Source organism: Peromyscus californicus, unplaced genomic scaffold (genome assembly GCF_007827085.1).
Source record: "Peromyscus californicus insignis strain IS unplaced genomic scaffold, ASM782708v3 Scaffold_2__1_contigs__length_46816999, whole genome shotgun sequence".
Classification (NCBI taxonomy): domain Eukaryota; kingdom Metazoa; phylum Chordata; class Mammalia; order Rodentia; family Cricetidae; genus Peromyscus; species Peromyscus californicus.
The window spans coordinates 44,022,987-44,039,909 of record NW_026294540.1 but is presented as its reverse complement, the minus strand read 5'-3'; the positions used below and the strand labels follow the sequence as shown (position 1 = coordinate 44,039,909).

The window sequence follows — 16,923 nt, the reverse complement described above, 5'->3', positions numbered from 1 at the left end:
CCGTCTCTCATTCAGATTTCTCTTCTCTTAATTTCTCTTAATTGAAAATTGTTTTATTCATACAATCTATTCTGATTACTGTTTCCCCTCCCCTGACTCCTCCCAGATTGTCCCCAACTCCCCACCCACCCAAATCCACACCCTTTCTTTCAGTAGAATGCAAACAGGCACCTAGAAAATAATCATAATAATAATAATAATAATAATAATAATAATAATAATAATAGTAATAATAATAATAAGAATAGAATAGAATAAAACCAAACTAGAACAGGACAAACAGAAGAAAAAGAGACAAAGAAAAAGCACAAGAAACACATATTGATGTGTTTGTGGGTCCCCGGCAATGGGACCAGGACTTATGAACTGGCTTTTTGGAGCCCATTCCCTGTGGTGCGATGCCTTCCTCAGCTTTGATGCAGGAGGGAGGGGCTAGGTCCGGCCCCAACTTGGTATGCCAGCCTGTGTTGACTACCCAAGGGAGGCCTTACCCACTATGAGGAGGGGATGGGGGGGGATGGGGATAGGTGAGGAGGGGCAGGAGAAGGAGAGGGAGGGGGAACATGGGTTGGTATCAAGGAAAGAAAATTTTTTAAAATAAAAAAATTATTAAAAAACCACATATAGATGCAGAGACATACATGTTCCCACACAACATAAAAACACGACACATAATACATAAAAACACAACCATAATGTATAAGCAAAATATTTATAAGGTTAAAAAAAAAGCACAAAGCATTGTGAGTTAAAAAAAAAAAAAACTTCGCCGGGCGGTGGTGGCGCACGCCTTTAATCCCAGCACTCGGGAGGCAGAGCCAAGCGGATCTCTGTGAGTTCGAGGCCAGCCTGGACTACCAAGTGAGTTCCAGGAAAGGCGCAAAGAAAGACACAGAGAAACCCTGTCTCGAAAAACCAAAAAAAAAAAAAAACACTTCATAAAAATATTGAGTTTGTTTTATGGTGGCCATCTACTGCTGGACGGACATTAGGCCCACCCTTAAATGTGGTTTGAGACTCCTCGGGAGAAAACTAACTTTTCATTTGCAAGCAGTTATCAATTGGAGATGGAAGCTGGTGCCCACGTGCCCCTCTCAGCACTGGGAGCTTCTCTGGTACGGACCTGTGTGAGCCTTGTGCACGCTGTCACAGTGTGTGCACCGGCCCTGCTGTGTGCGGAAGGCCTTGTTTCCTGGGTGTTCTCCAGCCTCTCTGGCTCTCACAACTTTCCGCCTCATCTTCCACAGGGTTCCCTGAGCCCTGAGGGGAGGGATTTGGTGGAGACATCCCGTTTAGGAGCGAGTATTCCAGGGTCTCTCACTCTCCGCACATTGTCCAGCTGTGGGTCTCTGCATTAGGACCGAGTATTCCAGGGTCTCTCACTCTCTGCACATTGTCCAGCTGTCTCTGCATTTGTTCCCGTCTGCTGCAGGAGGGGGCGTCTCTGGCGATGGCCGAGCAAGGCACTGATCTATGAGTGCAGCAGAATGCCATTAGGGGTCGTTCTGTTGCTTTACTCCCTTAGCAAAACAGTAGCATTTGCATTTCGCCTGGGCCCTCGGCCCTCTAGCCTCAGGTTCTTGATTACCCAAGACGTGTCAGGTGTGGGTCCATCCCATGGAGTGGGCCTTAAACCCGATCAGAGAGTGGTTGGTGACTCCCACAGCTCTGTGCCACCACTGCGCCAGTGCAGCTTGCAGGCAGTCACCACCGCGGATTTCAGGGTTTGCAGCTGGGTTGGTGTTGACCTTTCTCCTCTGGTGGTGTGCAGAGTTCCTTCCAGGACCATGAACACCAGTTGGTAGAGTGGTGGAGGCTCCAGGTAGGCGCCAGCTTGATTTCTCTGGGGTCAGTGAGTTGTGTAGGTGCTGTCTTCAGCAATAGGGCCTAAACTCTCAGTTTTTGGAGAGAAACCGATAGCCTTGGCAATAGCCTAGGTTGTTTGGGGCTCTCCATGGGGTCCCTTTGGCCAACAACTCAATTAGATGGAACCTACTCCCAGAAATGGAGGCTTCACTTGGTGACTTGGGGCTTTGTCTTTCTCATTATTTGTTGACTCCATTCAGATTTCTTTCTCATATGTACATGTTTTAAGAAGCCTCTACTGTAGTAGATTTCCATCCAACCCTCAGCTATAGCTCTTCACTTTAGCTATCCCTCCCCGTATTTCTTCCCTTAGCCTTTCCCCTCCCCCTTCGAGCTTCCCAGTCCCCCCACCCCTCCCATCCAGAATTACCTATTCTATTAATATCATCCTTCCTGGGGTGATCCATCCCTCCCCTCCCGGACCTCACTCTGTACCTAACTGCTGTATTTATACAGATTGCAGCCTTCTTATCAAAGTCTTAACAGCTAACATCCACATATAATTGAACACTTAACATATTTGTCCTTTTGGGTCCGGATTACCTCACTCAAGATGATTTTTTTTTTTTGCTAGCTCTATTCATTTATCTGTGAATTTCATAACTCTGTTTTTATAACAGCTGAGTAATATTCCACTGTGCAAATGTACAGCATTTTTTTAGCCATTCTTCCATTGATGGACATCTAGACTGTTTCCAGTTTTTGGCTTTTTGAACAGAGCAGCAACGTCTGATTCAGATCCTTTCAAATTTCATTTCAAATGATTTATTTTCTTTTTATTTATGTGTTTGTGTGTGCCTGAATGCGTTTATGTGCACCAAGTTCATGCAAGTGCCCACTGAGGCCAGAAGGGTGTGTTGGATGCCCTGGAACTTGAAGTACACGCCGTTGTGAACCACCTGTGTGGGTACTGGGAACGGACCCTGGGTCCTCTGCAAGAGCAGCGGGTGCTCTCGACTACTGAGCCATCTCTCCAGTACCTCATCCAGATTCATGAGCCATCCCTTGACTGTCCCTCTTAAATTCATTCTCCATGCCACCTTAGGTATATGTCTAAGAACGGTGATATTCCCTAGCATAATTTCCTTCAGTATCTCCCCAATGTCCACATACTGCTCCTAATTCCTTCATTCCAATCCTCATGGTCCAGCCCCTGCCTCCCTCTCCAGACTGACATCCCTAGACCATATCATCCTATGTGATGACTGTTTCCTTTGCCTACAATTATCCTAGACTGGGCAGTAAATTTCTTAGCTCGTCACAGTCTTGCTCACATATTATCTTCTTGGTCTGGTGGACTCAGTAAGTGACTTGCTTCTTCCTCTCTTTATCATGCTCGCAGCCCACATGGGACTGTGAGAGCCTCAAGGATAAATAAGAACTATCTTTTGTTCATCTCTGTATCCTCAGCATCTTCCTGGGGCACAGAGCATACACCCTTAGATAGATGAATATCAGCTTTTCTCTCCATACCGACTTCCCTAGCAGAACCCCAAGTTTGACGCTTAACATGAAACCGCTTCCTTCCCCTTTGGTGACGTATTAGCCCATCTATAAGATATGACAGCAGCAGCAAACTGAAAAGATTTTGTGACCATTTCTCCTGAAAGGCTTAGACTGTTTTGTTTGCATTAATAGCTAAACCCAGGTTGCTACAAGCGTGAAGGTTTTTCTCTCCATGGGTTTTCTCCTTCAGTGGAAAGTGAGCCGAGAAAGTACGCCAGGAGCATGGCACTTACCTCTGTTTTCTGGATTTTACTAAAAATGATTCCTCAGTAGACAGAAGCAGTAAATTAAGGAGATAGGACCGACTTCTGGATGTCACTCATGCTTCACTCCCTTGCGCAGACGGTCCTCCCAGAGGCCTGTCTCCTTGTCTGAAAGAGGCAGTGCAAATGGTCCTGGCTGGACAGGCTGTTACCTTCACGGCCAATTGGCTCATTTGACTTTGCATCTCTGCTCGGCTGCAGGAAGGCGAGCCCGGTACAGTTTGTAAGCTATCATGGTCAGTGCTCTGGGTTCTGTTGTTCTGACTGCGCCAAGATGATCACAGTGATCTGAAGACACCCGTAGACTCGTGTAAACGATGTTCATATAGAACGTCCTTCTAGGCTTTCCAGGAATCAGAAGAAGAAGAAATTGTGGTATAAGCTCAAGAGAGGCTCCAGTCCAGTCCAGCTCTCTATTTGTGGAAGGCAAAATGCATTCTATAATTGAAATTCTCATTCATGCTGAAACAGTCTGCCAGGCAATCACGAATAGACCAACCCAGACCATCTGAGAATTTGTCTTATTATTTATGATTAAGTTTAAATGGAAATAAATACCAGAACCATGTTTTTGTCCTCACTGAAGGTTGACTTCACTCACACCAGAATTTTATAGCAGTTTGATAGAGTGCAATGAGTGTTTCTGGTGTGTGATGTATTCTCTTACCTACAGGAGCCAAATCTGAGAGAGGCGATTCTGTCATCTGCCTTTCCAGTGTATGCCTCCTCCAGGCTGTGTGCTAAGAAAGGTCAGCCACTGTCTGCTTCACCTTACGTGAACGAAGTCACAAGCCAGTGCTGTATCACGCCATGAAGAAGCACACTGTTTCAGACTGCCTTAAATGTATTTTCTTCTGTAATGCTCTACACCGGTGATTCTCAACCTTCCTAATGCTGTGACCCTTTAATACAGTTCTTCACATTGTGGTGACCCCCCAACCACAAAATTATTTTTGTTGCTACTTCATAACTGTAATTTTACTACTGTTATGAATTGTTATGAATTATTATGTAAATATCTGTTTTCCGGTGGTCTTGGGAACCTCTGTGAAAGGGTCATTTGACACACGCCACCTCGAAAGGGGTTGCGATCCACAGGCTGAAAGCTATTGTTCTATAAGAGTCAGGATGATTTATGTACAAGGTGACTGAGATTGTACCCAACATTTCTAAATGCCTCCAATGATGATAATTTTGCACATTAGATTAAGAGCTAATTAGCATACTTTGGAGGGACAAAAGACATACAGACCCCTGAGCTGGAGACAGTGCCCATGTAACTCCTAGGTAGGCATGACTACCCTTCTGTAACACTAGCACACAGGACACACAGATAGATAAGCTGGCTTATCTGGACTGACTGGGTTGATGAGCTCTGGGTTCAAATGACAGACCCTGACCTAATATATAAGATGGAGAATTTATCAGGAAGACACTCAATGTTAACTTTTGGCCAAAACACACTCACACACACACACACACACACACACACACACACACACACACACGAGAGCATATATATACACACATGCACACACATACACATGCAAAGAAAAAAAACTCTAAAAAAGAAATACAAATCACTTTATATTAATAATTTCATAGTCTAATAAGTAAAATTAATAATTATAATAAAAATTATACCTTTTCAGTTGACTGTTTTTAGAGCACTGAGAGGTTCATAAGGAACTTTAGCAGAAAGCCAGTGCCCCCATTTGCCCCTTGCCCTCACATGTGCATTTCTACCACTATGAACATCCCCCAAAGGGTGGGCCATCTGTTCCACTGCAAAGTGCACTGTGTACATTACAGCTCACGCTCTCTACCTTAATTCTGTGGTTTTGACAGGTGTGCAATGACACACGTCCACCACTGTGGCATACACAACTGCTTCACTGCCCTAAAAATCCTCTCTTCTACCTAGGCATCCCTCCATCTCCCTAGTCTCTGGCAACCACTGGTCTTTTTGCTATCTCCATAATTTTAACTCTTCCACAATGTTTATAATTAGAATCACAATTCACAGCCTTTCGTATTGGCCTTTAGTACCCACTTAAGTTTCCTCCACGCCATCCGTGTCTTTATAACTCATTTCTAATTCTCAACGTTCCGATGTCTGGTTGTATCATAGTTCATCTTCCCGTTCACCTGACACCTTGATTGCTTTCGAATCTCACCAATGATGACTAAAGTGGCCGTAAACACCAAGTGCAAATTTACACATGGAAATAAATCTGAAAGCCATCTGGGTGGCTACCAAGTGGTGTGGTTGCTGGATCGAAGGTGGTTTCGCAGTAAGGAACCGTTCAGCTGTGCTCTGAGGTAGCCGAGTCATTTGCCATCCTCGCCAGCAGTGACCAAGAGTTTCTGTTACCCCCTCTCTCACCAACCTCGTTGAAATATACAGTGGTAGCTCATGGGAGTTTTAATTTGCAATTGACATGTGATACTGAACCCTTTAAATTGTGCTTTGTTTCATTTTTATCTGTGTGTGAGTGTGCACAGGCGTGTGTGCCCCTGCCCATGAGTACAGTACCTGTAGCCCAGAAGATGGTGTGAGAGCCTGTGGAGCTGGAGGTAAAGATGGTTGTGAACTTCCCAGTGTGGGTGCTGGGAACTGATCTCAGGTCTTCAGGAAAAGTGGCAGGGACTCTTAGCTGCTGAGCCATCTCTCCAGCCCAGTACTGAGAACGTTTTAACATTCCTACTGTGTCTCTCTTTTTGGCTAAAGATAATTCACCCATTTTTAAACTGGGCCATTTGTTTTCTTACTGAGGATTTCAGAGTTCTTTGCACACTTTATAAACTCCATCAGCTATCTTTCATAAATATTTTCTTCCGGTCTACTTTACCATCTCATCCTCTGTATGAGCAGAAGTTTTAAAATCTGATCCCTCGCCTGCACCTTTGATGTTGAATCCAAAAGGTCATCATATACTGGAGGCCATCTGAATTTTCTCCTATTTTCATGTTTTTATTCTACAGTTGCACGCTTACGTTTAAGACTGTGTTCCACTCTGAGTCCATCTGTATTAGGAGTAGAAAGTCTGTCTAGAGTCACTTCTTTTCATGGGACTGTCTAGCTGTTTCAAGACCATTTGTTAAAGGATTCTCTTTTGTCTCTTCCCTGGCCTTTGCCCCCGTGTAAAGGCCGGATGACTGTATTTCTGGGGTCCGGTTGCCACTGTGAGTCCTATCATGTTGATCTGTCTGGTGGTCTACTTTTCCCAATGCTCCCCCAGCTTCACTGCTGTTCTTCACGGCCAGTCCCCACCTCACTCTTCTCCGCCAGGAGTGTGTGGCAGTCCTGTGTCTTTGGTCCCTCCTTACAGCTATTTTTTTTAAGATGTATTTATTTTCTTTTCTGTGTCTGGGTGTTTTGCCAGCATGCATGTCCATGTGTATGTCTGGTACCTCTAAAGTTCAGAAGAGGGTATTGGTTCCCCAAGAACTGGAGTTACAGATGGTTGTGAGCTGTGCTGTGGGTGCTGGGAATCAAACCCAGGTCCTCTGCAAGAGCAGCCAGTGCTCTAACCACTGAGCCATCTCTCCAGCCCCTATTGTCAATATTGTTGATTTGAGCCTTCTGGGATACATGAAATAGTATTTCCTTATTTTAATTTGTATTTCTCCCATGACAAACAAATGTTGAACAACTTTTTGTGTGCTTATCAGCCATTTTTATATTGTCTTTTAGAAGTATCCCTTCACAAAGTTAGACCATGGAAAAAAATAAAATTGTTTGACTTACTGAATTTAAGAGTTATTTGTGTACTGACAGAGTGCTTTAGCAGGTATTATATAGAGAATTATATAATGTTTCCTGAATATTGTCTTCAAATAGAAAAGTAATTTTAAGTGAAGATATATTTTTGAGTTTAGATGTGTCTAAAAGACAAGTCTATGAAGACAAATCTAGCTTCCAGCTTTCACAAATAATAAAACATCTCCATATATCATGAATATAAAGTATATTTAAATGTGTAGTATAAGAAGGATTAGACCTTTGATGTTTCTGTGCCTGTAGTAAACCAAAATCTTTTTCACAACGTCCAGTGATTTGTTTGTGCCTCCAGCCACAAGGGAGGAACAAGTATACTAGATAAGTATATTGTATAAACAGCATGCAGTCCTTCCCTAAACAAACCCATGGAAGAGTTGCCAAAGGACAACAGGGATGCCTTTTAATTAACACACCACTCTGAGGTGGAACTGGCCAGGAAGACAATCTGCCAGTTGTAGCCACAAATCCAAGAAAGCAGCGTCTCGGCTGTGGACATCCTGATCCGGAACCAACGAGTGTTTTGTTTGACACCATCATGAACGCACAGTCAGTGGGTAAACTGTCAGTGACTGAAATGAAGAGAATCGTCTTCCGTGTATAACTGAACACGTGCTGGGATACGCTGAGAGCGGAAGAAGTTCCAGTGCAGGGCATTGGAGTAAAGGCAGGTATTGCCTGACTCAATGTGGGACAAGAAGAGATCAAATTAGGACCAAAGGAGAGGCAAGACTTGAAGAATATCACAGTCACACTTACTTGACCAGATTTAGTGTGCAACGCCTACTGAGCCTGAGGGTTAGTCTCAGGCTGACTCTTCTCTGGTGTGGATTCCTGTTGGTGCTCAGTCAAGACGAGACAGTAAATGGGAGAGATGGGTTTTGGAAATGTAGGGAGTTCAGTTTTAGCCTTGGAGCCTGAAAAGCCTGAAGGACCCCACAAACTGGCAAGAGCAGTGGGTGGTTTGAAATGTAGCTCTGGGGCTCGGGGGAGATGAGATGGAAAGGAGATCGCAAGTCATCAAAGTCTGGTATGCTCTGAGATGATATGAGGTGCTTTTGTATGCTCATGCACAGTAAAACAAGATTCCTCTGGTTTGAATCCTAAAGACGCATTGTGATATATGCTCTGTAGAGACTGCGCAAGGGGTCTGTGCTGTGTGTGATAGGAAGTGATAAGAGGATTCATAGTCTTAAATGCCAAAGATAATGTTGAGCTGTAATTGTTGTCCATTGCTAGGAATAGGGCTTCACTTAAAAGAAACTACATAATTTGGCAATTAGGAAGGCATCAGTAAAAATCAAAAAATAAAATAACTAGAAACAACCTGTGGTAGTTTGAAAGTAACTGGCCCCAATAAGCTCATAGGGAGTGGCATTATTAGGATGTGTGGCTTTGTTGGAGTAGGTGTGGCCTTGTTAGAGAAGGTATGTCACTGTGGGTGGGTTTTGATGTCTCATATGCTCAAGTTTCACTCGGTATGACACTCAGACCACTTCCTGTTGCCTGTGCGACCAAGATGTGCCTCCTTTTCCAGCACCATGTCTGCCTTCATGTCCCCATGTCCCACTGTAATGACAATGGATTAAACCCATAAGCCACTCCATTAAATGTTTTCCTTTATAAGAGTTGCTGTGGTCATGGTGTCTCTTCACAACAATAGAAACCCTAACTAAGACACAACCTAAATGTCCACCAGCAAGAGAATAGATAAACCAGTTATATATCATGATATGAAAAACTACTCGGCAAGTAAGTCTGATTATTAGTGCTGTACTTACCAACATATCAGTCTTAAAAACATCATGCTGAACAGCAACAACAAAAAGCCGTGCACTAAAAAATGCATGCTTGGTCAGGAGAGATGGCTCAGAAGTTAAGCACACCTGTTACTCTTCAGAGGACCCATGTTTGGTCTCTAGCACCCATGTGGTGGTTCATAACTGTAGTGACTCCAGTTCTAGGGAATATAATGCCCTCTTCAGGCCTCTGCAGGTACTGCATGAATGTGGTGCACATACACACATGTAGACACTCATATATATAAAATATTTTTAAATGCATACTATGTAATTCCATTACTATGATAGCCAAGGATAAGCAAAACTAACGTCTGGATGATGAAAGTCAAGGCAAATGCTTCTGGGAGTTGATGCTGTGATTGGTAGGTTCAGCAATAAGGAGCAGAGGAGACACTTCCAGTGTGAAGAAATATTCTTTACCTCTCTTGGCTGCTTATAGCAGCCAGAGGAAATGTTATTGATCAAAAATGAGATTACTGTCAGCCAATGGTGGTACACGCCTTTAATCCCAGCACTTGGGAGGCAGAGGCAGGAGGATCTCTAAGTTTGAGACCAGCCTGGTCTACAAAGTAAGTTCTAGGACAGCCAGGGCAACACAGAGAAACCCTGTCTTTCGAAAAAACAAAAACAACAGCAACAGAAGAGCTAATCACTGAATTTACTTGCTTCGAAAACACCCCACCAACTTTCAGAGTCATCTCTTCCTTCACAACATCAAATGTCCACCCAGAGACCTAGAACATTTATTTCCAAAGCAGGAGACTAAATCTACATAGAAGATTCAGTGTGCTCAGGAAACGAAATCTAACTGATCAGTGGAGACATTCCTAATGGAACTCCATCTACAGTACAGACTCTGTGATATTCAAGAATTGGCAACAAGGTGTGGGAGGCTTAAAAGGAGGCAAGTTCCTTGAACTTAGATGGAAAAGTGGGGGAAGTTTGACCTGTACCCCTGGGGTTTTCCTGGGTAATTATCTCCCTCCCATCAGCAAAATACAAGTTGATCCCCAGAGAAGCCAGGGTACTGGCACAGCTAAAGTGGGTTCTCTGTTGGAACAGGGCCCACATGACAGTCGGCCCACATTCTGAATAGTGTCCTAGGCCTTTTGTACTGCTGGGCTCTAGAACAATAGATAACGTACTTCAGAGGGGTCTCAACTGTAAGAAATAACCGAAACTGAGAGACATCTGTCCAAGGGAATTAAGTTCACAGACCGTCTGACAGGCTTTAGATAATTGGAAATATTTGGAATAAACACAAGAATATTAAGTAAACAAACTCTATGCACATTAACTCTAGGGACACTGAAAAGTTGAAAATGAAAGGAAAATTATTCAAGTATGATACATGTGGGAATAGAACTTTATGGCTGTAATAAATATCAAGTATGGATTTATCTAAAATGTGTGATACCGTAACACAGCTCTATGCAGATCGGGCAATGGATGGGGGATGGGGATAGAGACGGAAAGAAAATGAATCTTCTGCTTCTAAAGAACAAATTCAATACAGAATTAGCCAAACTGGAAGGTTGTGAAGTGACGGTGTAAAAATGGTTTTAGAGATAAATGAAAGCGTTGCAAGAAGAGTGGCGACCAGTGACTCTTGAGCCACATGCGAACGTTTAAAAAAAAATCAACACACAATAATGAAGGTGTTGGCCAAGAGACTTCACCAAAGTAAGACTTAAGAATGAACGAAGCCGGGGCTGGAGAGATGGCTCAGAGGTTAAGAGTATTGACTGGTCTTCCAGAGGTCCTGAGTTCAATTCCCAGCAACTACATGGTGGCTCACAACCACTTATAATGAGATCTGGTGTCCTTTTCTGGCCTGCATATATGCAGGCAGAACACTATATACATAATAAATAAATAAAATCTTTAAAAAAAAAAAAAAGAATGAACGAAGCCGGGCGGTGGTGGCGCACGCCTTTAATCCCAGCACTTGGGAGGCAGAGGCAGGCGGATCTCTGTGAGTTCGAGGCCAGCCTGGTCTACAGAGCGAGATCCATGATAGACTCCAAAACTATACAGAGAAACCCTGTCTTGAAAAACCAAAAAAAAAAAACAATGAATGAAACTCGGGGCTGTTCTCAGCAGTTAGGAAGGAGATGCTGGGATGCTGTAAGCGATGGTGAGAAGCAGGATTGGAGGGTGACGGTAGCTTCCTTGATTAATTAGAATTAGAATGGGCTCAAGAAGAAAGCAGTTGAGACTGAAGAGTTAGCTTTGAAAAACAAAAGGACCGTCTTTCAGGGAAGCAGCCAGGCAGCAAAGGTAAACAAACGAGGCGGAGATGCTGTTTACCACAAAGGAAAGGAATATTACAGGAAGGCATGACTGCCAGCTGTTTTGTTTTTCCCTCTCAGTTGGCAGCAGTGGGGAAATCATCATCAGATGGAGAACTGAATCTTTGGTGGTCTGGGTTGGAGAGCCACAGGGGGCGGGGGCGGGGGAAGGAGAGGAGGCGGGGCGGGGGAAGGGGAGGAGGCGGGGCGGGGCGAGGGCGGGGCGGGGACTAGAAGGAATTCTGCTGGGTAGCAATTTTGAGAGTCCAGCTGAGGGTGAAAACAAAATGTATTTATTAGTTGGCATGCGCTGCCACTGCAGAATGCCAGCGGCCGGGCAGCTTAACAGTGGGTTTTACTTTTCACAGTTCAAGAAGCTAGAAACTTCAAGGTCAAGAATTCGGTTGTTGGTGATCTCCCTCCTGGAGAAAGCCTCGGTCTCTGTCTCTCCATGTGCTGAAGTAGGAGAGAACAAGCATGCATACCCTGGTGTCGTTTCTTACATGGACGCTAATCCCAGGGGATCGGGGTTTCTCCCTCATGGCCTCATTTGGCCTTAGTGACATCCGTACTCCACATTCAGTTATACCAGGGCTATGCCTTCAGCAAACAAGTTTGTGGGAAGACACAGCGGGAATAACTCGTCACTGTGGTGTTGTGAGGTGTTTTCCAGTATCCTCACTGCTGCAGAGCAGGAAGGAAAACAAGAATAAAAACGTGCCTGAGGGGGTCCATACCAGGACGGGCTTGACCGAAGTGGACAGTGGCCAGTGAGGACGGGCTGGTGGAAGTATAGTTAATGCTATCTCAATGGTTTCTAAGAAAGGGAGGAGGAGCCAGAAGGGCCGGGTTTAGACCAGGAAAGGGTTGGGGAGTGGAAGAGTCTCCGATCAGGAAGCTAGAGAACACAATCATTTTGTAGCTCACTTTCTGGAAATGCTGCCATGCCTCGCCACATACCTGATTGATTCTACCCTTTCAGGTTGACCAAAAGCAGAGAAAGGTAGCAGACCGGGAGGAAGTGTGCGCGCATTAGTAAATCATCCAATTCTCCTTTTTTTCAGACGACTTAATGCGTTGAACAAGTGCGCCTCGATGAGACTTGATGTGAACCTCCAAAGGAAGAAGGTGAGTGCCCCTGCCGGAGACCATCACTGCCCCAGCAGAGCGGTCTGCTCTTGCTGGCTGGAGGAGCTTGCGGCTGGAGAGCCGGTTCAGTGGTTAAGGGCACTTGCTGCTCTTCCAGAATATGGGAGTTTGGTTCCCAGCACCCCTGTGACTGTCAGCAACACCGGGTCCAGGGGATCTCATGCTCTCTTCTGGCCTCCACGGACGCGCGCGCGCGCGCGCGCGCGCACACACACACACACACACACACACACACACACACACACACACACACACCTGTAAAAAGAAAAATCGAACCAAGGCAAAATTCTCACGTGCCCACCCTACCGTCTGTTTCCTTTCCAAATCTCACATCTTATTCCCACTACCTGTCTGTTATAAGACCGTACTGAAAGGTGGATTTGGCAATTTCATTGTTTTGGCTTGTTTTAGTGGTTTTTTGTTTTGTTTTGTTTTTAATCAAAAGGTTGGGATAAAGAAATAAATATGTCAGTTCTTTGGCATGCCCTTTCAGAAGTCTGCCAGCTGTAACTGTCAACCCACGTGTGATCCCATACTCCACAGCAATGGGTGGATTAAGAAATTCAGGACAGAGCTGATGGGCCCACGCCAAGCAGCTTCCAGTTGGCTCTAGTCACATTTTCTTTAAAGTACATGTCAGAGATGCCTCGGATTTATGGCAGGTTCCTTTGGTGGTAGGAGTGCAGGAGTTGGGGACAATGCGACTCCAGGCCGAGGCACCTGGCTCGTCCTTCACCGCTCTCCCCGAGGCATGTCCCAGTCACAAGAATTTGTTTCCACTTTAACCATTGCTACGATCCCTGCCTCTCACCAGGCATCCTGCAAACTGTTCTCTTTGTTTGCCCAAGAGTGGAGATTGCAGTTTGAAATGAAGTGGAGAAGCTGGGGTGGACCTCGGGGTTGAGCACTTAGTGTTCTGGACCCAGGATTCAGCTGGATGCAGTACAGAAAGGACAGAAGGGAAAGATGGGGGAGAAGGAGGGAAGAGAGGAAGATGGAGGACAGGGAGGGAAGAGAGGAAGATGGAGGCAGGAACGAAAGATTTAGCATCCATACTGTGTCTGAAATCAATGGTAGTCCAGAGTCCTTTGTTGGTTGGTTGGTTGGTTGGTTGGTTGGTTGGTTGGTTGGTTGGTTTTGGTTTTTGGGTTTGTTTGTTTGTTTAAGTTTTTAGAGACAGAGGTTCATGCATCTGGTCTTGAACTTGCTGTGTAGTCAAGGCTGGCCTTGAACTCCTGATCCTCCTGCCTCTCTTTCCCAAGGGCTGAGATGACAGATGTGAACCAATACTTACACAATCTAAATTGTTTGAGTGGGTTTATGATGGTCAGAAGTTTTGGATTTCAGCTAAGTATGCATTTCATAGTTTCTGATTAAGCAATAAAGACTATGAGGGCATTCCAAAATCAAACACAACCCAACTCCAATGTGGCAAACACTCCTGGTCCTGAGCATTGTGGGGAAGGAAAACCCAATTTGCTCTCCATTGATGACTATCAGATAGGAACTCTGCACATTGCATTATCTCATTCATGTAGAGCTTGTCTGGGTTCTACGTAAGGAAGTTAAGCCTGCCATGTGCTCATAGCGCCTGGGTGAGTCTCACAGATGGCTTTTGACCGCAGGAGTGTCCTTAGGAGCAGCTGACTCCAAAACCAGGGCTCCACCAACCTGTGCTGCTCTGCGCTCAATCTCACTGAATCCGTTCTTTCCCGGAAATTCAGGATTAAATCACTGAGGACTTTTTCCATGCAGCATCTCCATGTGTAGTCACTCAAATCTGGGCTTATTTTGAAGCAAAGAGAGTAATACACTTTATTCTGGTTTGCACAGAGCAATAATTACACCTAACGCATTTTAACTCACCCTGGAGTGCCCTAACCCTTCAAAACCGACCCCCCAGGTTTCCACTCCAAAGCAACACCCCTCAAAGACTCTCAATCAATTTGGCTTGACTTCACCTTAAAAGCAGTTTGGGGTTGGAGCTGGGAACCAAGAATTTCTGCTAAGGAGGTAGAAGAGCGAAAAACAATATCCAGAGAAATTTTCAAACATGAGTGAGTTATCCAGGCCCCAGACAAGCTTAAAATGTGGGACCAGACCTCCCAACAGCTGTCTGTGTAAGTAGACCCCTTGAGAAGTGTACACTTACTATTTGAAGCATGGGGGTCAGATGTTGTTTTGATTATAACACATGGTTCTTATTAAACCAAATACAACCATTCTTGTGAGTGTAAAACGAGGGTCCTTAGGTGACTGGTCTGCGTGGGTCCCTCACAAAAGAGAACGTCAAAAACTACTGAGACGCGTTGTTTACCACAAGGAGAAGCGGTGGGATTTTTGCTGTCACCTGCTTTCAAAACTCTCAGGCAAGATGTCCGTGAACAAGGCTCTCTGTGCAGCCTGCACAGAAGCCGCTCTGTAAACTTGTCACCTCAGGACTCTGACACGCTCGGGTATTTCTTGTGTTAGTGACAGTTATGCACACACTTTCGCTCCCCGCTTAGTTACGGAGGCCTCACACATACGTGCATGTGAGTAAAATACTGCTTTTCACGTTGGAAATTGAAGGCTCATAGACTAGGTTTTCAAATAAAAGCATTCCAACACGAGGTCTCCCCTCACCTGTCAGTCTCAGTCCTGGCTAGCGTCTGTGATCTGTGGCTGGCTTCAAGCAACCACACAGGAGTGTGCAACCACACAGGAGTGTGCAACCACACAGGAGTGTGCCGTGTGGCAGCGCTCAGTTCTGAGATCCAGCCCTGACAGAAACTGTAGCCTGGCCCTTTCTTCTATTACCAAACAAAAACACTTCTTTGACTAGGAACCAGGACTAGGCCAAATTATATGAGAGAGAGAGAGACAGACAGACAGACTTGAGAAATCAAGTGCCCCTTGAAGCTACAGCCAGTTTTGGACACAAATAGAAAGAGACTGACGACATGAATTAAGGGGATTGAGACAGCAGTGTCCTGTGGCTGTCCTCTTTTTAAGCAATCTACGAAACAGACTCTTGATCTTCAGTCTGTAAGAATCATAGACATGAGCTGTGTGATCCATACATGGCTCAACCATCCAAGGCCACAGTACCCCCTTAGAGGCGGTTGGACCCGTGAAAAGGCTCCGTGGGCTTGCTCGGCAGCCAGGGTAGCTAGCAGATGCTGACATGAGACCTCTCTGGGAGGCCCTGTGCTCCATGTTAACGATGAAGAAACTCAGCAGTTCAATCAGTGGCCCCAAAACCACACACACAAAAAGCAGAGAGGAGATTTGAACCCAACCACCTCCTCACCTTTTGAATTATTCCGGACCCTAAACGCATGTCAGTCCCACGGCCTAAGCCGTATAAGCAGTGCACTGTTTTTACCACAGAGGTGTGCCTTGCCATCAACACTAAGGTCCACAGTTTATTTTACCTGTCTGGGGAAATTAATTTTGAAGATGAGCTGAGCTAAGGGACAAAAATGGAGGTCCACAAACAAACAAAAGTGCTGAGGACGGGTCCTATTTGGCTTGGTGTCTGTTCTGCTTCACATACATGTCACATGGCACCTGCCCTCAGGTGGATGGCTCTTGGTCCTCACTAAGCACCTTACTGCAGACTCACCAAAGCCCTAACGAGACGCATTTCTAAAGTGGGGACTCGCCAGCAGTTGGACCGGCTCCTCGGCTGCCCACATACCAAGTTAGTGGAAGAGGCACCTTTAGCTTCTCAGTGTCCGTGTAATGTGGATTGGCCTCCAGTCCCAGCTGCAGATTTGTGTGGCTCCCCTGACCTGTTCTGTTTTGTTTTTATAAAAAACCCATTTCTCAGTTTCCAGTGGCATCCATCCCTAAGGAAAATGTAATTTTAGTAAAAAGTGTTCTCATTTAGAAAAAAGCCAAACACAGGAGCTCATCCAAACTAAAAGCAAGGCAAAGCCAAGCTCCCTGCTCTTGGACAAATGTTACTACCGACCGATCCACACTAGCGTCATAGTGATACCGAATGGCCCTGAGTGGCTGATGTTTAGAAAGACTTCCCAAGAGAGAAAAGAGCTCTCCAGAAGAAGACTCCCATTAAAGTTGGCATTTTGATAAGACTCCGAGCCATGGCCAAAGGTGGAATGTCACACAGAAACCACAAGTAAAGCCTTGGGCAAGAACCTCCCCACCTGGATGCCAAGGGCATGACTAAGTTCCTGCCACTACAACAAGGGACCCAGTTTCCACCCTCACCCCTGGGACACTGACTTCCATGCCCCGCATCTCCGACCAAACAGCCC

The 16,923-nt window shown here is 45.2% G+C and overlaps 1 protein-coding gene across 7 annotated transcripts in view; it reads left to right on the top strand.

Moving 5' to 3' along the window:
* The window catches only part of Stard13 (StAR related lipid transfer domain containing 13), a 394,637-nt gene that overhangs the window by 346,716 nt on the left and 30,998 nt on the right, over positions 1-16,923 (top strand). For all 7 annotated transcript variants that reach the window (XM_052754625.1, XM_052754624.1, XM_052754620.1 and 4 more), the window contains one exon: positions 12,574-12,637. In XM_052754625.1, the coding sequence (XP_052610585.1) occupies positions 12,574-12,637 (64 nt within the window). The remainder of the gene's footprint in view (positions 1-12,573; positions 12,638-16,923) is intronic.